We start from the raw sequence: 26,125 nt of genomic DNA, 5'->3' as shown, positions 1-26,125 counted from the left end.
CCACGGCGTATCCACTGGGCACGCTATGTCTCCGAGGCATTCGCGGAGAATCCGCCGGGACCCTCTTTACCGTTCCCCTGGCGGTAGCGTAGATCCTTATGCGATCCCAACAGCTACGCCCCACCGCTCCGCTTTGAGCGCAGCTGCTTGCGCAAATGTCCGTGTTTCATGTCGTTTTGACCCGACTATATGTAATTGGCAGGCAATTTGCAGGGATTCTGTCTGCAAACCGAAAACATTTTATCGACAAATGCTTTCGGCCCTCAATCCAACTATCATATAACATCATCGCTCTGACTAATGTTACCGGCTCACTGATAGGTGAGCTGGTGCCGAGGTCGAGCACACGGCTTCTCGTTTCGTCGAATTTTTACCTCAATCTATTGGTTGATGCACCATTGGCGTATGTCAATGAACGAATGAATGAGTGAATGAATAAATGAACGGATGGACGAATGAGTGAGTGAGTGAATGAATGATCAACGCAACTCCATACAGAGACCTTCTGAGGGATGTGGTGATTTCGAAACGAGTGTGGCAGTAGAGACGGTTATTCACAAATTAGTAACGGTTCATAGGTGCCTCTTGCGAGATCTTCCTCTTCCTTACTAACTTTACTTTAATAGCCATAGAACCGTGGTTGTTAGAAAAGAAACCCTTGTTAGAAAAAACAACTTGACAAAATATACCAAAATTTGGTAGAAAGCATCGTATTGCTTAATTCAATATACGTAGCTATGTTTCTAACACTATGTAGCAACAAATGATTGTTTTAATTACCTAAGTTTTAAGTGTAGGCCTACATGGGAATTTGCGGACAGAGAAATTATAAACTCCTATAAAGTAACTCCTTTATAAAACAAAGGTATAGTAGTATTATGTAGCAACAGTAGTATAGCGGTTACCAAGAATTAATAATATGATAGTTGCTTTCTTGTTTTGCCAACGAGGTTATAGTGGAACTTCAAATATGGCCTGGCGTTTTGACAACTTTGTCTTCACCAAAGGCCTGAAAATGGTTTAAAGCTTTTGATGTCATGTATATCCCATCAAAATCCTACTTTCTCATTGCGAACCCTCGGATATCCCATCAAAATCCTACTTTCTCATTGCGAACCCTCGGTATCATTCTAAGTACACTTTGCAAGAACTCCAAAAGGAAAACTAACTGACCAGTCCCACCGACTAACGGGACTGGTGAACCGCCGCATTCTCATAGATGGTCACCAAGGCGAATAGGATCTATAAGGTTGGTGCAAAAATAATGCGCGTTTTCAAACATGCACTTTCAAACGCTATAACTCGCTTCAAAACTTTATTCAATCGAAGTAAGAACCATTACAGTTCATGCATCTTTGCCAACGAGACACAAGTTTTGATTCCATGCTTATCCCATCAAAATCCTCCTCCGCAAGTTAGTTTATTTCCGCTGCATAAACGTCCGAGCTTTTGGAGCTTACGAATTTCCGGAAGTCGTTCTCGGATCACCTTGGTTTTAGAAGTTCTTACCCCTTAGGCAGCTATCCAGATGTTTGAGAAGGTGATAGTCGGTTGGCGAATATGTTAAATAAGTTAATATAATGATAGGGCGAAGAAGTTGGAGTTTACGGTGCATTTCGTCCGGTTCTTGGCAGTACTTCTCGGTGGTGATGGTCTCGCCAGGTTTCATAAAGATGTAGTGAATTACACGTATAGCACAACACCACACGTTCAGCATGGTCTTCTTCAGGTGCATTTTCGACTTCGGGAAGTGCTTGGAAGATTCATGCTTGTCCATTCATTGAGCAGGATACTTCCTGTTGTCGCAAAGGACCCATTTCTCATCGCAAGTGAAAATATGGTCGATACATGGATCGTCTTTGTCGCGTAACAGAAGCGTTGAGCAGATGTCAAAACGGCGGTTTCTCTAGGGCTCGCTCAATTCGTGCGAACCCACTATTTCAACTTTTTCACTCTTCCAATTTTTTTCCCAAATGGCGGACGACTGTTGAATTGTTAACCCCTAGTTCTTCGGCAACCTCTCGTGTCGTCTTAAGCAGGTCATTTTCGATGATTGCTTTCAGCAGATGGTCGTCAACTTCGAAAGTGCGCCCGCGATCTTCCTTAACATCGAGGCTCATATCGCCGCAACGAAATCTATGAAATCAATGCTAAACCGTGGATTCAGTGGTGCTTCCCTCACCCCAACCATCGTTGATATTCCGACCTGTCACCGCTGCAGACGTGCTCAACTTGAACTTGTAGAAGAATATTTGGTAAATATCTTGCCTGGACATAATATCTTTTAAGTTTTGATACTGAACAAATACTGACTCGTTCAAAATCACTTTAGCACTAGTAACAATAATGAAATGCGCTACAAAACACTTTGCGGCTTCTAATGTTGAAGATGAGTGTAAGTAGAAAAACTTGTCGTGAAAATAAAGCAACGATAGAGATAGTGTTAAGGATCATCAATTTTGCACCAACCTAGTACACACATTGAGTATCCTTAGGTACCGCTGTCTGGATAGTGTTAAGGAACTTCCTTTTTCCTTTTTCCTTCCTGACGGAAATCCGGAACGCTTCTATTGCCAACCTAACAGGTATTTTTTTTCGTGGATGTGACAGTACATCCTGTCGTGGGATTACTCATTTGTTTACACACAGAAGAACAATCATGCCGTATAATAACGGCCTTTGTCACGTTTGTTTACCACTGTGCATATAAAACTAAATTTTCGAAAGGACGGAGACAGCTGCAGCGGCATGAAGAAGTTGTCCCGGGCCCGAAAAGTAGTGAGACCGGTAGCAACGCGTCGAATTGTTGCGCCGATGCCAGAACGTAGTGGAATGGGACGGGACGGTTCCCAGAAAATAGAACTGGTGGAAGGAACCAGTGAAGGGACTTCACGGCACGGGGTTGGTGCGACGACCTAGGAACTTGAAACCAGCACGGTTATCCGTCCACCTGCAATAATTCAAAGCGAGTTTGTCATATAATAGATGAAACGTTTCAACCTTTCATGCCGCGACAACTGCACGACCAGCGTTCCACCCTCATATACGCGTACGCGCTTTGACTCCCATGTAAGGTTCCCTCATTAGGTTGATTAGATACTTCCTTTAGGAGTGGGATGCAAGCATGCGGACAACTGTTTGAATAGTTGCTAGCAGTCTATGTGATCTGACGTAGGAGCCTTATCTTCATCAGTACGATAATGACGTTCACATCATTTTATGTTTGCTCATTATTCCGTGTTGATTGTCGGAGAAAAGTACGAGGAAGTTAATGCCTTGTACAGTGTTTCTGAAGTTGCAGCGAATAGAGAGATTTTGTGTGTAAAGGTCGACTTGAATATTATTCACACTCATGTCGTAGTGAGTAGTTTTATCAAGAAATCTACGGAATATTTCAACAGTGCTTATATTTCTATTCAGATAGAGGGAGAAAAGGATTATTAGGGAAAAAAGAAGTTCAATTGTTCGGTATATATTCACAGAAAGTGTCGCTACTCCATTTTTTTATTGATCACGAAGGGGAGAGGATATCTGAAGTCCCAGCGTTTGCTTGATGTTCAGACTGGTAATGTAGTAAATAAACACAAACATATGTAAAAGATAGGAAGGCAGCGAAATGGTGATGTTTGTCAGCTTCATTCAGAGCCTCCACTCTCGCAACTTCTGAATTAATTTGAAGGTGCTTTTTCCTGGATTTCTAATTCTACATAGGCAGGTCAGCACGTGCAGGTTTCGAGAACTCGTGTTTGGTTCTGTATTTTAGATGTATCAACCTCCATTGTTTTTTACTTTTTTCACTCCTGCCTGTATTTTTTACCCTTTCAGACCATGTTTGAACTTATAATCTAACAATGTTCTCGTTGTGTATGTGTTTTTTTGTTCATGTTGGGTAACGAGTGTTTGTAATTGGAGAACACATCCATGTAAAATCTGATGAGGATTACCTTACATGCTGAAGAGTTGTTATTCCATCCAGATTTTTAATACAAAATTAAAAATTGAAAATATAATCTAGTCTTCACAAAATTTCCTGTCTACAAGGAGGAACGTTAAGTGCCTAGTTAGGAAAAATGTCAAGTTGTCTTGAGTTTTGCATAGGACTTCACACTTAATGCTCTCTTATCCAACGTGAATTCCACAAATAGTTGGATTACTCTGTTGTTTTAAAGGGATTTACTCTCTGACGCATGAAGGAAGCCTGAAGGTGAGAGCTGACGAAGATCAATTAATCAGTTACATCAATAGTAATTCCATCAAGTGATAGAAGTGTTCTTCAGTTGTTCTAGCGCCTCACGAATCTATATAATCCTCTTACTCTTACAATCATGCCAGCTTTTGAAAATGGAAGAGGAGATGAACAAGTCTCGTGGAAGAATTTTTATTCCAAAAAGTCCAGGTGCGCTTGGCGTCTCCGAGATTAATGTTGGCTGAAATTCTAGTTTAACGGAAAATCTGAAGATCTTCTACACCTCAATCATATCACAATCGTAACCGTTTTAAGTGCTGGTCAAACACGTGCATTAGGGCAGCATACTACTAAATTGTTAAAACAGGATCAAGCATGTAGTTGGAAAAAACCCAACTCCGTCGTCCTCCCCCACACAAAGACACCCCTTTAAATTACCCCTCCCCATCCTATTGTGCAGGCACTCATATGGCAACCAAAAATTTCTTATAAAAGATAGAATTAAAGAAACAAATTGACGATCAATGAAAAAAAGTCAAAATAAAACAACGTAATAAATATTAATAAATCGTACTTTAGTGAATAATAATATTATAATAATATAATATATAATCGTACAAGTAAAATAAAAATGTGTGATATAATATAGACACAGGGATAGCTCACTGTAAGAATTAGAAGTGTCAGCACAAGTGTGTACATATTTATAAGTTGAAAAGATGAGGAATTTCTCAGCGTGTATATGACTCACAAAATTTCTCTTTTGACAGGAATAACGAAGGTTGAGAGTTTGATACCCGCCGGACTTTTTCCATTTTTGCAAAGTGGAAGAAACAACTAATACCGACCCCGAGGACATTCTAAAAGTACTTTTCTGCTATTTTCCACTTCTGCACACAATGTTATTCATTGACAGTGACGGGTTTTAGACGGCTAATTGTTCGATCTCCGCTGGAATCTTGTTTTTGCAAAACACGAAAAAAAATTACTAAGAGGAACATTTCACCGGGAAATTTTCTGAAATTGCATTAAGAACGTTGTTTGCCGCAATTAAGTGTTATTTAGAAGTCATTTTAGCGATTTGTCTATGCCCTGATTGAAAATTAATGCTGAACTGGTCGGATTTTATTAGGAAAGGAATAACGGACTGAAGAAAAAATTGGAGAGGACAAATGTGTCAACTTTTCATAAAGGAATGTTTGCACTATAAAACGATTAGGACACCGTTTTCAGGGACCCTCTGGTGTTTTTGAAAGCTAGTTGAGAATAAGTTGGGAATTTTTGCAAAATTTTCAACTTTTCTCAACTAGCTTTTGAGAGAGCGGAAAATATTTACAAGAAAGTAAAAATGAATTGTGATTTCAAAAATCTGAATTCATTTTTGTGGACCACTAGCAGAGTTATTAGACTCAGCTCGAGGTCACAGAGATTTTGAGATTTTGATGTGTAGCTGAAAATTGGAAATCTCGCACTTTTTCTCGTTGCAAGATTGCGGTACCGCGCGTAAAGATTTCGGTCTTATATTTTGATGGAGCATCAAGGAGAATCCTTGACCCTTCTCTACAATTCTTCAAAAGTTTTATTGCCTCAAATTTACATTGGGCGTCGTTACTCAGAAACTCGTAGAGCCTACTTCGTACTGTTTTTATCGCTAAAACCGGCTGTAGATGTCTCTTTTTCGCTCAGTAACAGCATCGAAAGTGCTCTTTGGATGGATAAGAGAATTCGTCATTTTCAGACGAGAAATGTGCTCTTTAAACTCCTAAACGCCAAACTCACACAACTGTGTTGGACTGATCTCTGATCGTCGCAAAAAACGATACATGACCTTGCGCCATCGACTGTAGTGTATGGATGCATCAATGCACCTTTCAATAGAATATTTGATGTATTAAACTATTTGTAATGAAGGAGTGCTGAAGCAATGTTCAAACTATAAAAAAAATTAACTTTGTTTCCTACGGCCTCTTAGTACTTCACACGAAATTACCTTTAGGTAGTTCCGTTTCTTTTATGTGAGATAGTAGTATAGAAAAATGCAATGTTTTTATTTAACGGTTATGACAGCAAGTGAAATTGTTAGAAGAATTTTTATTCAGCCACGTGCATTTAAAACACTTTGTTTTCCATTTCATTAAATTCACAACTTCTATTATGTTATTTATAATGCATTGCATTTCCTTGTTTGATGGAATATCCTCAAATTAGCAGCTGACTGTGGATACGAGATGCAGAATGCCTGTAAAGAGGATCCCGCCAGAGTTTCGACCATGCCCCGAACATGTCGTGGTAGAGCAACTAGCGATGGTGCGTGTCCTAAAGAGATTTACCTCAGCTGCTACTGAATAGCTGACGCTGGTTACTTCCCGCTAATCATACACTGCATCGCCGGCCTGGATATAAATCACGAGCTACTAATTGTTCTGTAGAATCAGACGCATTCACTGGAATTTTGTGATCTGAGGTGGTCTTAAATTTATAACCGTTTATGGAGTTGTACCAGCAAAATCTTTAAAAACAGCTTCACGACATCTTTTTTCTAATACTTTGCATCTCTTAATATGTGTTTATTTAACATCGTCTACTCCTGTGATTTTCTTCTTGCGCTCTTCATTTTTTTCTCCTCTTCTGACAAGCCTTATGACTGACTGACAGCGCCAGCAGTTAATTGATTGTCCGTTCGCTGGCAGACGCGGTGCGAATGCTTACGCTTGCGAACTTGACTCGTCGTTAGGTGCGTTGTAGAAAATTGTTGTCGAGAAGGCTGTTTTCTACTCTTTCCTTTAGGTTAGTAAAGAGGAAATGAGCGTGATGGCGCTCATACTCGTGATCTACCCCCCTCCCCTAACACTATCTTTGACTGAAGGGGTCCCAATATTGTCTGTTTCGTGGTTCATTGCCTTCCTCCAGTAGATTCAGCTGGGGCCCGAACTTGATCTTAAAGCTTGCTAATTCATCAAAGCTTTTCCTTGAAGAAATAAAACATACGGTTTCAGAGAATACCGACTTTGTGAGTACTGGAAGTGATCCGAAATCTTATCTCGGAATAGTATATTCTGAATCAATTACCTGAAACACTATTTGTGCTAATTTATTTTTTGCTTAATTTTAGACTCTATACGTGGACACGTTCTTACCGTAAGTTGTTCATACTTTTATTGAAGTTTGCAATAACTTTTAGGATTTAATGACAACTAAGAGCATCGTATTTGAGGCTGTATTAGTGACTAATAGGGTGGCGGAAACGTTAGAAATCCAAGAGACATCAAGTTTTGAATTACCCGAGATCCATACCCAAAAATGTGTTACGCCTTAGGCGATGAAGTGCAACCGTTTCAGTACACGTGTTACCGACGTCGGCCGCTAGACGTAGACGCAAGTACACGCACAAGGGCTCATCCTCGTAACATTGTTCGATTTTATTTTGGAACCAAAGAAGCAATAATCGAGCTATTTTCATCTTGAAATAAGTTCCCCTTAAAGTCGATTGTTGATAAGCCCAAGTGTTAGAGGTGAAAATAGGTTTTCTTTTCTTTTTGATCAACTGCAAGCTTCCAAGAAACTCTAACCGAGGTTGCATTGTCAAACCCGACGTAATTGAATACCAATGGTTTCCCCAAGTGTTGTGATATGCTGTGAGCATTCACTTTTTATCCAGCGGAATGTATTCCACTATAGAAAGAGTTGACGAGAAAGTTCAAAGAAAACATTTGAGACCTTTTTCACCCTAGTTTTTAGCAGTTATGCATTACTTCGGAGAATTCTGGGTGTTTTTTTCTCTCCATATGCGCTTCTACAAACCACCTGCCACAATTTTTACATGGAGCGTATCTATATGCATATATCTTTATTAAAGCGAAACAAAAACATTCACATCACCTATAATACCACAAACTATTCCTCACACTGTAAAATCTGATTAAGGGATGGAATAAAGATTTTCGCAACAAGGAATAACGTTGATCAAGCCATGTGAAGATGCGCTTCCACTTCAGTCCGAAATCGTTTGAGGTTTCTGAAGGTGGGTCCAAAAGAACGGATGCAATCCGACATATCAACTATGTTCTCATTCTTCCCAGGTCTTTCTTATACCACCTTCAATTAAATGCACTAGGTTAATGAAAAGAAAAGGACTTGTCAGAGCACAAATTATGATGAGAAAAATTGCTACAGTCTCGTCCTAAGAGTCGAAAGTATCTACGATATCAATACGTATGGCCACGCACCCAGGCGTTCGACTTTATTCAGGAATAGTTTGAGATTTATGGACGCGTGTGCGGCCATAGAATGAATTGTGGGGAGCCGATGTATAATGCAACCGTTTTTATCCCAGATAAGTCTGGGCTACACTCGGTCGTCTCGGGCCTAATAACAGTCAGAGAATTACAATTACAATTAGAAATTACAGTTGGTGGAATTGGTTGTCATATTCATAGCCCAAACTTCATCTATATCAATGGCATTTGGTATTAACAATATTTCATAAGTAATCCACATTTTAGAGACGGCATTCAAAATCAATGCGCCAGGAAATTAACGGGTGCGAGCGCAAATAAGTTGAACTAACGCGAGAAAGAAACTACAATCAAGCCAAAAGGCGCGCTTAAATAAGCAATTGGACCAAATTGACCTGTAGGATTTTATCCATATTCGCTGACGAGTTCAAAGTTGTACATACTCTTCCAGCTGAACGTGAAGTGGAGATCAACAAGTTTTTTTTTTCAAAATGATTCGCCCTCAAATTCACGAAGTACTTCAGAGAAAAATACAATTCTCTTCATTTTCCTTGTGGGAGAAAGCCACTGGGCCGCACTAGGCGTTTGATTTCGCAAAACTAAGGTATTATTGCCATTAGCAGACAGAAATCGAGACCAGCATTCTCGCTTCAGAACAGACATTTATTCAGCTGATACATGGGCAGGTGATACAAGTAATGTGTGGTATATACTAGAGCACACAAGTTGTTTTGAATAGTAGAATTTGATGACTAGTTGCAAAACTTATGGTAATATTTACAAGACCTTTCATACTTCTATGCTTTGAGGAAAAATACAAGACCTCATAGCCCTTATAACAGTTTCGTTGGTGCTAGGTTGCTGTGGAAAAACTTTTGCTTCCGTTAAAATTGTCTTTGCAAAATTCTTTTGAAATGGAAGAAGCACAAACAGAAGTTCATTGTCTCTGAACCCAGCAATTATATAATTTGATTCCACTCATCATCCAAACATGAGCTGAAACATGAATTTAAGAGAGACCTCCACCAGTTGGTAGCAATGTTACGAATTAAGGTAGATCCTAACTCAACGTTAAATGTGGCGGGGTGAATAGTAATAAAAGAAAATTAATTTTCTTACTTTATTTTCCTATCTTTTTTCCATTATAGCAGTGTTAGTAGACGGAAACAGCACGAGAAATAGGATGATGTGCTGAAAATAATGTTACTAATAATAATGAACCATAATGTTACTGCTTTGAATTTTTTACATGCTCTTACAAAAAGTAATGGCGATTAATACGGAAATAGAATATCTGCAACAGAATATGTCTGAAGAACAGTCATCTTAAGCTCATCCGAGAGATAGATCTATCTGCCTTCGAATTCCATGCCCTAAAGGGATATCCGTTCTAAACTTTGCATAAGGTGAGGTAGCTACTCTTTCCTTGTTAAATAGGTTTACAGCAGGATAAAAAAATCAGGAGTAGTTTTTCTCAGATCGGTTCGTTTTCCCACTAGAAAAAAAAATGAAGATAACGAAACCCTAGAGGGGAAACTGAAACCTTGTGTAGAGAAGAGAGAGAGGGAGAGACAAAGAGAGAAAGGGAGGGAGAAAGAGAGAGAGAGAGAGAGCAGGAGAGAGAGGATGATGTCATATACTTTTTTATCTTTTTGGCCTGTTATCTTTAAGCACACCAAAGTGAATAATAAATTTACATAATCAATGACGTAAATGTGCAAGAACCGGTGCATTTTTAGTCTGCCGAAGAGATTTCAGCTATTGTAGGAAGTGCGTGCCCCATCTTTACGGTATACGGTAGAAGAAGTCGCAATTTTCTCTTCAATACGTGCGTGTTGTTTTTGAGAAAAAGCATGAGGAAGTAGATTCGTGAATTCATTTAATTTATTCAGTAGTTTAGGAGAAAGTGTATTTCGCACCCCGCACAATTTTCCTGCCTCAAATCCGTGTTTGATTGAAGACATATCTCATAGTTGCATTTGTAATTTTCCAGACATCAGATCCTTTTACAGAGTGAGATCTCAAGCTTCACCTCAAATGTCCATAAGCACACATTTGCTGTTTCAAAATTGTTGAGGTTTTTGATCAGGTTTTCGGTTAGCGAATGTCAGAAGTAGAAAACAGCATTCGACCTACTCCAAAGCGTAGGGACATTGACGGGACCAAATTAGGAGCGCTCTGAAGAGATGTAGAATTAAGCATGATTGGTAAAACTGTACGTATGGAACTTGGCGCGATTGCCTGTCGCTACAGTACTCGTGTTTCTGTACCCTCGAGATCTACCTCCATCGACCATCTTTTGCGGCCAAAGTTATGAGTGCGTTTATGTCTGCTTAACACACTTGCAGGTCATACTTTAAAAAGGTTTTTTTTTCTCAATAAGTGAACAAAATATTGGCAGTTTCTTACCAGTATCCACAAATAATTGATTCCCGTAGGGTAACCAGTGTGGGGAAGAGAACGTTGTTGTCACTGGGCAAGTTCAGCTCCGGGAACGAGATGCGTCTTTTGATTCGGGAAGGGCGAAGAGCGGAAAGAATGTACTTCAAATCAGGAGAGAGCAAGCGCCTTGCGGCAAAAAATCAATACCGATGGCACATCTATTATTGTCAATATATTCATAAGAGATAATATAAAATAGCAGTATACCGGTCCGGCTTAATCTCAGGTGTTGCATTTCGTTTTCAAAATATTAAATAAAATGTTCTGTCAGGTCATTACGGTGCTAGGGAAACAATACTATTCAAAATGGTGCAATTCAATGCCATTAAATGCACGAGATTGATCTGATTACCTAATAAAGTACGGTATATAGTTACAGAATTGAACTTGTATTGAACTGGTAAATCTCATGACCAAACCGCTGTAGTCAGCCTTAATTGAGTTAAATGAGGCAGCTGCAATGCACACACTTCCTGAAGTACACTCTTTCTTCCCTCCACTCCCTCGCAACTTAAGATGCATAGCGGTCAACTGGTTGAATTCATTAGGCGCCGACTGTGGACCGTACTACGTTGGCATTTCTCGAGAATGGAAATACACTTTCTCATTCTTTAATTCCCAGACAGTGCATGGGAACAAATCCAAGTCTTTTGCATGCAACAAAACCTTTTCCTCCGTCTGCCATTCCAGATGCCAACCTAAAGTCAAAAAAACGCAGAAAAAAACTAGAAATTTTCAGAAGTTTCCGGAAAACTTCTAAAACTTTCTTAGCTCTTGACTTTTTGATGAATAAAATAATGAACAATGAATATGTCATTAAAAACACATATGTGACATATTCATGTTTCGAGTTATTATCATAATTCCAATTGCGACGAATGGTAATGACAGAAAAATTTTCCTCCACTTTTTTGGGATATTTTATTTTTGTCTTATACGCCTACTGACCAGAATGATCAAAAATCTCGCACTTGAGCGACTTAAAGGATAGGATCGTAGGCAATTCGTTTGTTTTTGAGGGATTTAGATGAGAGGTGAAAAGGCCAATTCGTCAGTAGGACGCTTTTTAAGTGTCGTATGCAATCACGGATCGCTGATCGCCGGAGGCGGTTCTTATTATAGGAGAGAGGGTTGAGGGCGTGACGAGGAGCCCAGCCTTATTCCAACAGCTCACAGATATGCGTATCATACTGTTCGTGTTCCTCTCCCTTATTGCTATTGCCCTCAGTCTTGATTGCAGGTAAGATGTAATAAAACTTTATAACTGTTTTCTAACTGTAAAGAAACTACCGTATGAAAATTAAGAATCTACAGTTCTAAAACCTCAAAATTGTTAACTAAGATGAGTGTTTGCGTTTCTATTTGCGTCTTTTTTTCTACTATCCTCATCCAATATAGAAACAGAATATCCAAAAAAGTGAAACAAAATGAATAAATAAACGTTCTTTTATGAGATGTTCCAAAAAGTGAGTCTTCCAGAAAATTCTCATTCGCTCCAGCATGTCGCGGCATCATGTTGAAGCGATCGGAAACCACTGAACAACAGCAATCACTCGAACTCTATCAGGTGAAGGTTTTCCATCCAATATCTAACGTATGGATATTTTTACTGCTGCCTGTTGTTATTACGCTTTGTTATCTACGTACTAGATCCATCCTCCATCCTTAAACAACCCGCCAATGTGACATTAATTATTGCCAAAATTGAGCTAATTAATCTGAAATCAACCCTATGTCTCACGCCTCGAAGGGAATCCCCGGAGGAAATCTTGCACCGCTGGGGATTAATTGAAGTTTATTTCATGCTGTTTCAGTTGGCGCAAAACCTGGAGATGCTGTCATTACTGATTCGTGAAGCAGAAGCTGAAGGAATCAAGGAATGTATACCGATTTCATGGATTAGAAACAAATTGGCAACGTTATATCTGCCGAGTAGGTCGTAAAATCGGAAATCACAAGAGATGAGGTGAATATGTATATATTTAAAATGCTAATATTGGCATAATCCCTTTTTGTACCAAAATGGGAAATTATTTACAGCGGTTTAATTTTTGTACTCTTTCCAGTGAACACTTCAACACGCACCCAGCATCACCATTTATGATAATATTCAATTCCTTTGTTTATTTGAATAAACGTAAGACTTGTTGGCTCTTGTCAATGTTTTGAAAATATCTGTAAGAAGTTTGTTTACGTAGGAAATTTGGTGTTTGTATACAGAGGTATCCAGGCGAAATTAATTCTATTTGGTATCGATTACAACCAAAAATGTACAATGCATGGTAAATCAGTAGTTATTCAAAATTGGACTAATTTATTGGAGGAACATTAGAAAATTAACAATTACCTCATTCCTCAGCAAAAACCACTTTTTTCAAGTTGCACTTACAGTCATCAGCTCACGAATCTGAGGTGGTGCAGATTTCAGGTGGATTATTCGTATAGGGGATGGGAGACTACGGGGTGGGGGGTGATTCCGTCCATTTCTTGCTAATTGCCGAAAAAAAGGCCCGGAAGATGCGGCGTCGCACAAGACTGGCGTCCTCCAATCGAACCTCTTGTACAAAATGGTGCGCCAAAACGAATGAAGCCGTATCTTCCGGGCCGTTTTTTACGGGAATTAGGAAGAAATGGACGGAATCACCCCCCTCTTCGTAGTCTCCCATCCTGTATACGAATACTCCACCTGAAATCTGCACCACCTCAGATTCGTGGGATGATACCCTTAACTCATAATTGTTGCAAAGGCTTGTTATAGACCGAAAAAAATTAGATTCAAAAACGATTCATGCGTGCACAACTTCCTTAGTTTCCCTGTCTGTAGTACGTAAAGAGATAGTTCCTTTTCGAACCGTTCAACCTATTCGTGTCCGTTTCGTAGTAAGATATTCTCTACATATCCTGAAGAAAGTATTCTATGGATTGAAAATCTGGGAGGTTAAGAACATTGACTAAACTCATCTGTTGTCCTTGTAAATCATTACAAGGTTACAGACTCTGTCATAAATAAGAAAACGACTCTGAATTGAAGTGGAACGTAGTCCCCATGAGGTTTGATCGACGCCGTATACTTTATTCTCCATTCCTCAGTGTATATGAAATTTTAACAGAAGTGGTGACTTACTTACGGGCTTACCCCCTAAATAAATACACTACCACGTTTGTAGCTACGACTTCCTTTTGATCATTTTGCTGTTCCTCAGAGTTTTATTCCCTTGTCACTAGTGGAAGAGAACCAATAGTTGAACATCTCTCAACGCCTTGTTTTGAAAACACTGCCATCAATAAAATATGTACAAAATAGCATTTATGATATTAAGCATACTAACTGGGTGGGTTATATCTTCAGGTGCTTGAGCGTTGCTGAAAACTCATCGTTACCGACGAGAAACCACCTTCAACAACCTCCATGAAAAAAAAAACTTTTTAAAACTGAGAAGTGTGCGACATTATCCAGAGAATTCTAAGTGTCATTGTTTCTGAGATGGATTACTACGTGCGTTATACTTTTAGCATCTACCATCGTACATATCAAACCACATTAGAGCGTCTTCAGTTACTTTGAAATTCTTGGCGACGACTTCTTACTTCTCTCATAAACCACATGTACATAAATATATATTATTCAATAGTTAAGGTTCAATATATTCATGGAAGTAGATAATACTCGGCTGCCGTTTCCAGTGTATTTAGAGTGTGTAAAAAATGGCAGTCTTTCTTCATATTTCACGTTTAGCCGCTGATAGAACTTGTTTTCTTGGTTTTATTTTCCTTACTAACTATTTCTGAATTTCCGTCTTTTCTTTACAAGAATTTCGCGAAGCCGCGGACTTAATGATTATGATCAAATATGATTATGGTCAAATAAAAACTTTCAAAGAGATTAAATTACGAACTGGAATGCAAGTTCGATGTTGTAAAAAATGTTACAACAAAAACCAATCATGATCAACAACATTATCCAGATCACATGAAGTGAATATGGATTGAAAGAAGTTTCCTCTCGGCGAAATTTTTGCCAAAAAGGGGTTGTCACTCGAAAAGCCTCAAATCTCATCAACGATGGAAGGATGACCTGCAAAGGAGAGGATCCCGTATACATACTTCAGGAATGGCAGTTCGGTGATCCTCACCAAATTCTTCGTACTTTAATCAGGAAGGATGGAAGCTGTTATTCCTGTCTGACATAATCCCATTTCGATGAAGGGGCTCGAATCGCAGACGAGAAAACGAGTACTGATGATTTTAAAAACATCTCGTTCTCAGCGACGAAAATAATTTGAATTTCGGTGAGATGACCAAGTTGATTTATTATAGCCATAATGCGCGTAAATATATCAAGGCTAACGCATCTATGTACTCAATTTTCGCTTGTAATTTCTCGATTTTTCAGTCCACTTTCTTTTGTGTGAGGCCATACTTTACTCCTTTAGAGAACTTTAGAGGATTAGAAGATTTTTCAGCCCATATACACTCACGCTGTGCGGAAAAGTGTTGAATATCTTCGATTTTCCTTTTTTTTTCTTGTTGAGGTTGTTCAGCCTAATTTTCTCGAAAGTTACGATCTATTCTTTTTTATCATCACCGAGTTATTGTTCCACTAGATTTTTTTTTAAAAAGCATGAAAAAATGCTAAGAAATGGTTCTGACGGGCTAAATTGAAAAAAAAAGAAGTTTTGAAAAACAAGAAAATTTCTCATTGGCTATAATCTATAAAATTTGAAGTGAGGTGATCTTTTTGTAACTTTTACTTGAGAAAGGCACTTTTTCAAAGAATAAAAAAACATCATTAACTCTGTAAAGTCGATAATGTCGAACAGAAGATGCAAGGTTTTCAGGAACGGGGATTCCTACGGTTTACAAATTCGCCTGTTCTCAGTTACAAATTCTTCGTACGTCCTAGTCATCAAACATGTTAGCACCTGAAAATGTCGTTTATGTATGCAGATAATGTCTTCTGTACCAGTTCCCGAATCCACTGACTTGAAAAAATATACAGACGACTAAGGCCCTTTATGCGAATATTAACATACAATACGGGACACAGGATCTGCAAAAAGGACGACATGTCCGTAGATGTCACCGCCGCTTTTCTAGTTCCTTTAAACGACTGATTGGACAAAAAGCGATCGGCAGATGGTTCTCGTCGAGCGGTTTCCTATAATACTCTATTAGAATTCATTTCCAAAAAACGACATACAGCAGCAAAAACCATTTATACTTGCAGTCATCTTTAATTTTATCCATCAGGTACACTTGTACGCAAACTAAAAATTGAACTCAAAATTAGGCGACAAGGCATAATTTTTCAACGGATAACATGAACAACGTGGTTGGTAAAAGTTTAGCTGAAATATAGAAAAGCCCTTATACAAATGAGGAGAACAATTAGTCTTTTTTTTAAATTGAAAATGGAATTTCTCTTTAAAAAAAGAATGTGAGCATAGTTGCACAGAAAAGTTGCTGTTTAGAGCGTCCAACTGATGACATTCTTACGGATATCAAAATTCCTCGTTGGTGTTGAGAATTGTTAGCGGCACATTGATTAATTGTTAGGTAGTATTGCTTCAGCAGGGCAAACCATTCATGCGAAAATACTCAAACAATCTTCTTCGTTCAGCTGAGTATAGAGAGAGAGAGCATAGTTGCCTGCAGAAAAACTTGCACATCATTGCAATCAAACAAAAAATGTGTTCAGCTTCATTAAGTTTCAATGAGAGGACATCAATTAAATTGAATAAATAAATACATAAATATCAATAGCATCATTATACTATGACAAGCCACACTAACTGAGGTAATAATTTTGCCTTTCAGTCACGTTCGCGAATTGGTTTTATAAGTACAAGGTGGACAATTAGAACAAAGACAAGATTGTATTTGAATTTTTATGTAACTACAGTTAAATCCAAGAAAAGACGCTAATTGTCACTGAAGTTAGCTAAATAAATGAGAAAAATTCTCATGCCTTGAGAATGGGCGAACTTATTAAGGCGAGGAGATTTTTATCGTATTAGAGTACGATAAAAAAGCGGCTATTTTAGAGAACCTTCGAGAACGTCAGCGGAAATTATTAAATTTTCTTCCACACACATCGTATATGTATATGGCGGTGCGAAGAGATACACAGTCTCAGAGAAGTCCAACGAGAGTTCGTCCACATCGCTGAGGAAAATGCCCAGAGATCATCCGAAGATGATCTAGGAACATCCAAGAGGATCCAAACGGGGAATGACCTCTGTTCCCTTGAGGATGAGCTCAAAGATCGACTTTCGTCTCGCTCAAGGGGATCTCAGGTACACCTCCTACGTCTCCGAAATCCGCCGAGCTTGAAAGAATTAATCGCTGCAATTTGACTTATGACCTCCTAACAGTTCTGACCTAAACCATCTAGACCACAACGTGTGGAAAATAGTTAAGAAACAAGTCCAGACGTTCAGCCACTATAACCCCAACTCTCTCCGAGATGCTATTAAGGCGGATTATTGTCTGATGAACCGCGGTCTGTTGAAGACAGCGTGCTGACGATTTAGGGCAAGGATTGAACCGGGTGATAAAGCCGTAGGCTATGTAGGATGAAAGTTCTCAAGGAGGATCCTTTGAATGTGGTATAACAGTTTTTTTTTGGTATCTTTGGACACTACAATACACACTTTTTTATAGAAAAGTTTTTTTCTTCCCGATTCTAGGGACGTACCCTGTATGGCCATAGTTTTAAAATGAGATTCTCGTCCTGTTCTGTTGTCGAACTGACCTCACATCACATGAGAGGACCCATCTTATGGACGGCTACTAATACTTATTCTTTAGAACACAGTTCAACATTGAACTATACGACAATTTCGTACGTAATTTGAGATATAAAGGTAATATAACCACGATGCCGGTAAAGAACAAAAAGAGTTAGTCTAAGAAAATTTCGAACCACATTTAGCATAACGGATGGGAAGTTGCTAACCACAAAATCTTATGAAAACCATTCGTTTTGATAAAATAATGACAGGAAATAATTAATAGTCATACGTTTCGCATCATTAGAGGAAATAATCTGTTGACATTTAGTAAAATGCTATGAATCACAACCGGAGAATAAAAATGTCCACTCAAGAACTCAAGTGTTTTTTTTCGTTCCGAGTGTAGACGCTGCCGATGTGCGATGCTGCTCCGAATTTATACAACGTTACCGGCTTCATAGGGGTACAAATTCAGTGGATTTACATATAGTGGATAGTAGTGTATACTACAACACCGCTACTAACTTGTGTCCTAAAATCCGTCGCAAACCGTCGGAATTCTTGGAAGTGGTCAAAATTAAATTTTGAAAGTACCATTCGAAAGTAAATGAGCTGCTGATTTCAAACGTACTTCGAGAATTTACTTTTGACAAATGTGTGGCCTGAAAACCGGCAAAGTTTCCTCAACCCCCGTTAATTACTTTCACACCTCCGCAATCCTGCCACTGGGATATCCCGCGGATACATCTCCATGGAAGGAAAGGGTGTTCATAGGATTTCCGCTTATTTCTCGAAATTGGACAAAATGTTCATCACATCTCTCGAAGTATATTTGAAATCAGCAGCTCGTTTACTTTCGAATGGTTCTTTCAAAATTTAATTTTGACCATTTCCAAGAATTCCGACGGTTTGCGACGGATTTTGGAACACTAGTTAGTACCGGTGTTGTATACAGAATTAAATAAACAACGAAAGTGCTCTATCTGTTGAGCACACAATTTTAAATTTTTCCCTGTTAATTCGACTGCGTTTTCTCGCTAATTCGCCGCTATCGCATGTAAGCGACGAATTCGACGGTGAATAGCGCTGAATATGTTCATCTGGATGGCCGCGACGCATCTGGCTCAACAAGAACTTCCCTGTTTTACAAATACTTCTCTTTATTCTGCCTCGGACAAACAAAGGGCCGTTGGGGACACAAGTTCGGTACCAACTACAAGTACTACATATAGAGCATGTTAATACACGTTTTTATTTTTGTTTCTTTTTTTTACTAACCTCTGCTAAGTCGTTGTAAATATCGACCCCTTAAACGCGAGATTCACTCAGTTCAGAAAATTCTTCTCAGTTCTTAGCCTGGATTTGTAAATAAAAAAATTATATGAATAAACAAGAGAAGTGAGTAAGAATGGGGAATTTATCCATTAAATCCTTTCGCGATAAACAATTTGCTCGCTGATAGTGACTGCTTGGATTAGTTCTGTATCGTAACAGCGTGAGAAACGGACCCTGAATCTTTAGCATCGCAGCTTCTGCCTCCAGCGTAAACGGACCATGTAGATTCAAGTATTTTCCATACTGTTTGTTATGTATGATATACCAAGTACTGAAAATAACTCTAGCTTATTTTTGTATCATAAGTTTGGTAAATAAAACCTAGGATTCTTTTTAAGGGACGAATCTTTCAAACTAATCTCTTCGTATTTTGTGAACTACAAACAAAATTGCTAAATGATTTTGCTGACTAGCGTTTCGGCAAATCTCTTCCTTCAGATCCTAAAATAAACAACACAACCTGCAACTTGACCGTCGAAGTCTAAAACAGTACAAAAACGCTGATCAAAATGATGAATGATCAAAGTGATGCCAGCATGGGTCCCCACTGGAAGCAAACAAGCAGCGCGCTGCCGCACCGCTTTGAACGACCGCAACTTTCTTTTATGTCTTTTTGAAATGAGAACATAGTGATTCGTGGGAACCTCCCCCTTTAGTAGAAGGCCATTCCTTCTTGCGCTCAGAGGGCATTCTGCGTGAATCTAAACAAGGTTCTGGGATTCAGCGAAGGTCTAATCCAGTCAAGTTTCTGATACTGATTTCAATTTGACTTTGATTGTTTGATAAGTTTCGTTGATGCTGTAGTCCACAACAATTAGGTCACCGAAAGGGTTGATCGTTTCTGATCACGTGGTTCTTTTTACATGGAAACATAAGAAAAAAAAGAAAAAAGATTAAAAAGCAAATAAAGCCGACACATTCATGAACACATCTCTCTTGCAGGAGATAAGATAGATCAGGTCAGAATTCCATGCGCTCTTCTGGTCTGAGTGGACTGTGAGACATATATCTGATGGCAGTTTGTCAGAACTGCTGCAAGCGGTTCCGAATTAGCTAATGGTTATCTATACCATACTTTTGTACTTGAAACTGAATTCGATTCTTTTATGCTGGGGAATTGAATGAGTTCATAGAAACTGCAGTTTTGTTCCGTTTAGTTATATAGGTGAATATATTCTTAGCAAGGAAATATCATGTCCCCTAGAGTTACACTTTCTCATAACCTGTACTTCTGCATTAATACACAGTTCCTATCTTGCAAAAATCCTCATTCCACCCGCACCGCTTTCTGCCTTCTCGGACTGAGCTGAATCCACGGTTGTTAGCTGGGTTCGAAACGCTCGAATTCCAAAATTTCCACAAAATCAGTTTTCGTTAACTACCGCATGATCAGCGTAATTAGTGTTAGAAAATATTGTGCTATAAGGCATTTTCACATTCTCAGCACAAGAGCAGTGCAAGAATCTTATTATAAAGAGATGAAGTTAAAGATACAATTACTCGCTACTCTATTGGATTACTCTATGCGGTGCAGCTACTCCATACATATTTGTCAGGAAGTGGAGAAAGAGGTTTGTTTTGAAGAGGCAGAAAAGATCGTATGTTCACTCGTGGCTTGAAAATTTGTAACAGGGAACTCAGTCACTGCATTGCTTTACTTCTCGTTGATCGACTTGATTTCTGGCAAGCAACGATTCCATTTTTTTTTGCTCCTGTAAGGTGCTAGAATTCTTCGAAGTGATTGCTTTTCGCTAGTGGGACACGATTGTGTTTTCTTATAAAAAAAACCTCGAGCTCGGATTTAGTGCAGTTCGTAAGAGGCTCAACTCTGACTACATGATGGATGTTTGGAAACTGTCCTGGTGCCAACCAAGTATTTCATCCTTCCGCGCTCATAAGTTGGTATCAAACTCGTCTGCGACGGTAAAAACACTGATCCCATACATCGGTTCGCGAATGCAAGTCATTGTAAAGTTGCACAAACTTCAAATAATTCTTGATTGAAGTCGGACGCCTAGACGCATCTCCATAAGGCTTAGTCAGAGCTATGTCTACTCTTTATCATTTTATCATTATCATCATTTCTGTCGTGTTCTTTACATATCTCAAAGAATCTCTGTTTTGTTTGCATGTAATGCTGGAATATGCTTAGCACCTGTTTTCTTTACGATGTTCGCCTAAGTAAACAGTTTTTTACGGTTACTTGCAAAACGTGCCAGATTCTGAAGTGGATTTGAAAGCAGGAAGAGTCATAGTGTTGAGGAAATATGCGCGGAATCGAATAATGCTGGATTTCTTCAATTTCGTTTAATGTGAATTCAAATACAGAAAAAGCGAGGAATTTCACAAATATTTCACGCTTTTACATCTCTTTCAGCAAATCGAATACGAATACTTAAATTTAGAATACCCGATGACATTCTCTCCACGTGTGCATTCAAATCCTGACAATAAGAATTTAATTTGGATCCGACACAATGTAGCTTCGGCCACCTAACTTCTAAAAGACCTCGGCCTAGTTTTGAAGCAGTTAGCGGATAAAGCTAAAAAGAATGAAAAAGAATGAACTCTCCATGTTTCGATATTTCAACAAGGCCAGTACAGTGCCAGATGTTATATCCTCACATGTTATATTTTCAGCCTACTCCTTCCAGATCCCACATAACGTGTTTTCTAAAGTGTCGGGAAAATTGCGCACGAAGAACAAAGAAAAGATTTATTTCGTTGTTTGACGTATTCTTTTCACTAGTACCACCAGATAGAAACAAACAACAATTTTGTTGTTTCTGTCGAGTGGTGGAAATGTATATACATAATCATAATACTGTAATATTAGGTTGATGCAAAAGAAATCCATGTTTTTTGTTCCGTTAGTTTAAACACTATTTCGTGGCAATAAAGTAAGACTTATGTACAAAGTATTAAAAATTGTTGAAGCACTTACCTTGTGCTCTTTCTAGGCATATATACATGGAATTTAATTCGAGCCGTTTTTTTTCAAAAAAAAATGATTTTTATTAACACAGTATGGGATCAGCGAAGTGTCAACGAATGCACAGTACAGCGCCTTCAATTGATCGTTATCGAGTGTTGGAGGACGTCAACCATGTGGTTCGCTTTTTAGGTCGTTGTTACCGACAAAAAAAAAACTCTGCAAACAAAGTTTTACTGTGCATTCGTTGACACTTCCCTTGTTCCACACTATGTTGAATTTTCAAGCGGTTCCAGCTGTTTGAGCTGCAGCTCAGCTAACGTTAAACTCGTAGAAGTGGATTTCACAAAAAGTGTAATTGGACATCTGAAAGTAAAAAAAAAAAACATTTTTCTTGAAAAGTGACTTGAAGTATATCTAAAAAGGGTATAAAGCAAACCTTCTAAAGAAGTATAACACCGTTCAAAACCATAACTTTGTTACTATAAAAAATGTGTTGAAACAAACGGAACAAAAACCTGCACTCCTTTTTTATCAGCTTAACAAGCACACTAAAAATACACTATTTCTGATGTTTCGAGTCTCTTTAGTGATCCTTTAAAGAGTATCTTTCCCATAATAAAAATGTGGAAAGACAAGTGCAGGAGTGTATGAAACAAACACCTCTTTTCCTAAGCTATTCCTTCGAAGGACGCAAAACTTATTAAGCACAAATTGCACAAAATCAAACCTTCACTTTTAGTTAATGTCAGCGATAAGGGGATTTCCTCGGAAGCCATAAAAATAAGCAAATATATCCTAGTTAATGACGAATGTGGCGCTGATTATTTGGTCATGAAAGATCACCATTCTCGTTTATTGCACGCTAAAACATATTTGCATCCCCATAGATGGAATAGAATAAAAAGAATGTGGATGATTTCCAACACTAATATACAAGATTTCCTTATCGATGTAATAGTGAGAATATTTGATTTTTCTACGATACGTGGGAAAAAAAGAATAGAGTTCATTTAGTTGAGAGTTGAAAGTTCTTTGAAAAGTCGTTTATATTACCAGCTATTAAACTGACTTGATTAGTACTAAATAACTAACCAAATTATTAATTGGCAGTATGGAACCTGCATCTTATTATAGTAATCTCTTGAACTTTCTAAACGTCTATCAACAATTTTAGTGGTTTTATCTGTCTCAGCAAAAAAAAACACCACTTTCTAGAATTTTCGTCCATGTTGTCCATATTTGTCGGGGTGCATTTGCAAGAGATGAGATACATCACGTGACATTCGTAATTGACAACCCAGCTGGCGCGAGCGCTTCTTTCCCTCTCTCCACTTATATATATATATATATATATATATATATATATATATATATATATATATATATACCAGCCTGAACGTCCGGCTAAAGCCGGACTTCAGGCTTATTTTGGTGTTCGCTTCGCTCGCCTTCACCGATCAATAAGAAATAGCAGAAATAACAGTAGCGACATTTTTTTGGAGAATTATAATTGCTTCTTTCTATCAACGCTTTCTTGAATCTTTCTTATCCGAAAATTTAAGCCTAGATGAAATATTTTATGGTTTTTCCTTAAACGCTCAGTTCTATATGCATTTGGAGAGCAATCCAGCTTAATTTCATATCTATGTTTCTCTCAAACCTCCACAATATGGAGACATCATTCGAAGTATGAGTTTCCTCTTCTCCACTGTTAGCATAGAATGATGTGCTAACATGGAATGACGTGAATATCACTATCGTAGTGATAGAAATAACGTCCTACGTCAGATCGCTACTACCGGCTATTATGAATTGCATTTGATCAGCCATTCGCATGTGTGTTTCCTCTTGTTGAAGGATGTTAGCACCATCAGTAGACATGCTGGGAAACAGATATGCGAAAGGACCATAGAAGCGTGTTTTTTTCCTTCTCCGTTCGCCTCAAGTTGGTAGCATGCCTTCCTCAGAAAGTGGAAACATGCATGCAAACAGCTGCTTAAATAGTAGCAAACAGTTTACATGATCTGACGTAAAACGTTATCTTCATCAGCAGGATAGAGTCTTCACGTCACTTTCTGCTAAAACATCATTCATTGATAACTCTTGGAAGGAAACAGGAGGAAAACCCAAATTTCGAGTGATACTTTCAAATTATGTCTACACTGTATTGGTATCGACGGAGTGTTTCAAGCTGAAGTTCGACTGCTCTCCAAGTGTAGAACTAACGCGTTTAGAACGAAGACTATAAAATATTTCGCCTTTAGTTATAATATAAAAAAGGAAGAAAGATTGTTAGAGATACGGAAGCCCAATTTCATAGAAAACGGCACTAATATTAATTTTCGTTGATCAGTGAAGGCGAGCGAAGCAAACACCACAGAAAGTCTGAAGTCCGGCTTCAGCCAGGCGTTCAGACTGGTTTATAATAACCGTTTGAACTCTCGTAACACATCAAGTACAGGATGGATCTCCTATATCTTGACATATTCCTTATCACTGAGTCGTGCTAACACCGTGGGTACCGCTGAGAGAACAAAAACACTAATCCACTTTACAATTGAAAAAAGAATACTATAGGCGAATGGCTGTGGCCGTGGTGTGGCCCATGTGGTGGCCGATACTAGGACCTTTGAGATAGGTTAGATCCTAAATGAGAATAATTCACCAAAGTTTTGTGCAATTGCGAGAGTTTAGCTGTGACTTTTGTGACTATTTCAGTCGAGTCTACAAGTAATACACCAGATGATTGGATTCAGGAAAAACGTGCTCGCCTTTATTGGAAGAAAACATTTAAAACCTCGATATCAAATAAAAGTGCGTGGTTCCTGCTTTGGTGCTATTGAGCGACGTCAGTTTATGTAACAGGGACTTTTGGTAGGAATGGAAAAGTTCTCCTGGCATTCTCCTGTAAGGAGCTAAAGTTAGCAATGCCGTCTTCCACAGTATACCGTATATAGTGACTTAACCAAACATTACTCAACGACGCACCAGCGAATGATATTCGACTTCTGATGGAAGTTTATTCGTTGGGACAGAAGATGGTCTCAGGAAGGCCTCACCTCCACCACTGTTCACTGTGTCACGTGATTCACGTCATCGCAATGAAACACATGCACAAAATATACGGACTCATAAGTGATAGCTCTCAATTGCAAGAGATCGGAACCCGCATCTTGAAAGCGTGAAGATCAAGCACAATCATGCTTCCTCTGCTGACCACATGCCTGTTCAAAGAACTGTGTTGTTAACGCCTACTGCAGGAGGTTTTTTGGATGAGAATCGTGGGTGAGTGAAAAAAAAACATATGTGAATCTATTTGCTCTAAGACCAAGTCGAGGCTGCAGGAAAGATCCAGCAGACTGTTAGATCATAAGGAAAATCAGAGATCACGGTCACCACTTAGTACTAACGATCCCAGCCTAAAACACCACAACTCGAACGCCGCAACGAAAAATGCGCAAGCCGCAAGAGACAAATTCGGTGCTAAATTCTAAGTTCCGCTTATTTGTCACGTGCGCTTTTTCAATTGTCTCTAGATACTTACACAAGCACCATTCTGGAATATTAACACCCACACAGTGAAAGAATTTGTGTGGTTTTCGTGACATCTGCTTTCAGAGTAAGATCAGAATTTCTATCAGTGAAAAGGCGCGAGGGTTAGAATTTGTTGTGTAACACGAGAACTGAACGTGGCTCTAACAGAGTTCCGCCTCAGAGACGACAGTTTGTGCTACCCTTCATCTGCCCATGAGTTTTCCAGACAATATTGTCGTCTAAATAAAATATAGACGAGGAGTGCAAAATCGGCAGGAGTGTCAAGAAGCACTGAAACTGAAATATAACCGCTCCTGTCCTGTCTATTACGTCCTAATCAAGACCCACAAGCTCTCCGTTGTCGACGTTGGCTTAAGCAACAATGAAGGTTTCAATTCTAGATCTATCATAACTCATATTCGAGGTCTCAATTGCAGTACATTCTAGGTCTTCAACATTATTCTCGGCCAGCTACTCCAATGCATTGCTGCTCATGTTTCAAGCACAAACATGTTCATCGAGCACTTCCGCACAGCGTGCTTTGGCTGAGGTTCGCTCTAAGCCGTTTCTAACTGCAAGCCCCATCAGAATTTCTTCTCGAATACCAAAGGTCTCATAATTTGTACGGTTTCGCGACACAACAAATAATGACGCTGCTAAGTGAATGTGTGTGATTTTCGTTTACTTGGTTTGGGCAATACTAAAGGCAGATTGGAGGCTTAGG

At 38.8% G+C, this 26,125-nt stretch overlaps 2 protein-coding genes across 2 annotated transcripts; one reads left to right on the top strand and one right to left on the bottom strand.

The window, feature by feature from the left end:
• Positions 1–1,949: 1,949 nt before the first annotated feature.
• Positions 1,950–7,646, bottom strand: RB195_025507 (uncharacterized protein; the record flags this gene model as incomplete). Its single annotated transcript, XM_064213683.1, has 3 exons — positions 1,950–2,102; positions 2,157–2,268; positions 7,468–7,646. 3 exons carry the CDS (start codon positions 7,644–7,646, stop codon positions 1,950–1,952), a joined length of 444 nt encoding a protein of 147 aa, XP_064069564.1.
• A 4,395-nt stretch (positions 7,647–12,041) lies between these two features.
• On the top strand, positions 12,042–12,806 carry RB195_025506 (uncharacterized protein; the record flags this gene model as incomplete). The annotated part of the gene is made up of 3 exons (XM_064213682.1): positions 12,042–12,103; positions 12,343–12,430; positions 12,678–12,806. The coding sequence occupies 3 exons, from the start codon at positions 12,042–12,044 to the stop codon at positions 12,804–12,806; spliced, it is 279 nt and encodes a 92-aa protein (XP_064069563.1).
• Between the last annotated feature and the right edge of the window lie 13,319 nt (positions 12,807–26,125).

The sequence above is a fragment of the Necator americanus genome, chromosome X (assembly GCF_031761385.1).
Source record: "Necator americanus strain Aroian chromosome X, whole genome shotgun sequence".
NCBI lineage: Eukaryota > Metazoa > Nematoda > Chromadorea > Rhabditida > Ancylostomatidae > Necator > Necator americanus.
Note: the sequence above shows the minus strand (reverse complement) of the source record. Positions and strands in the feature narration are given on the sequence as shown.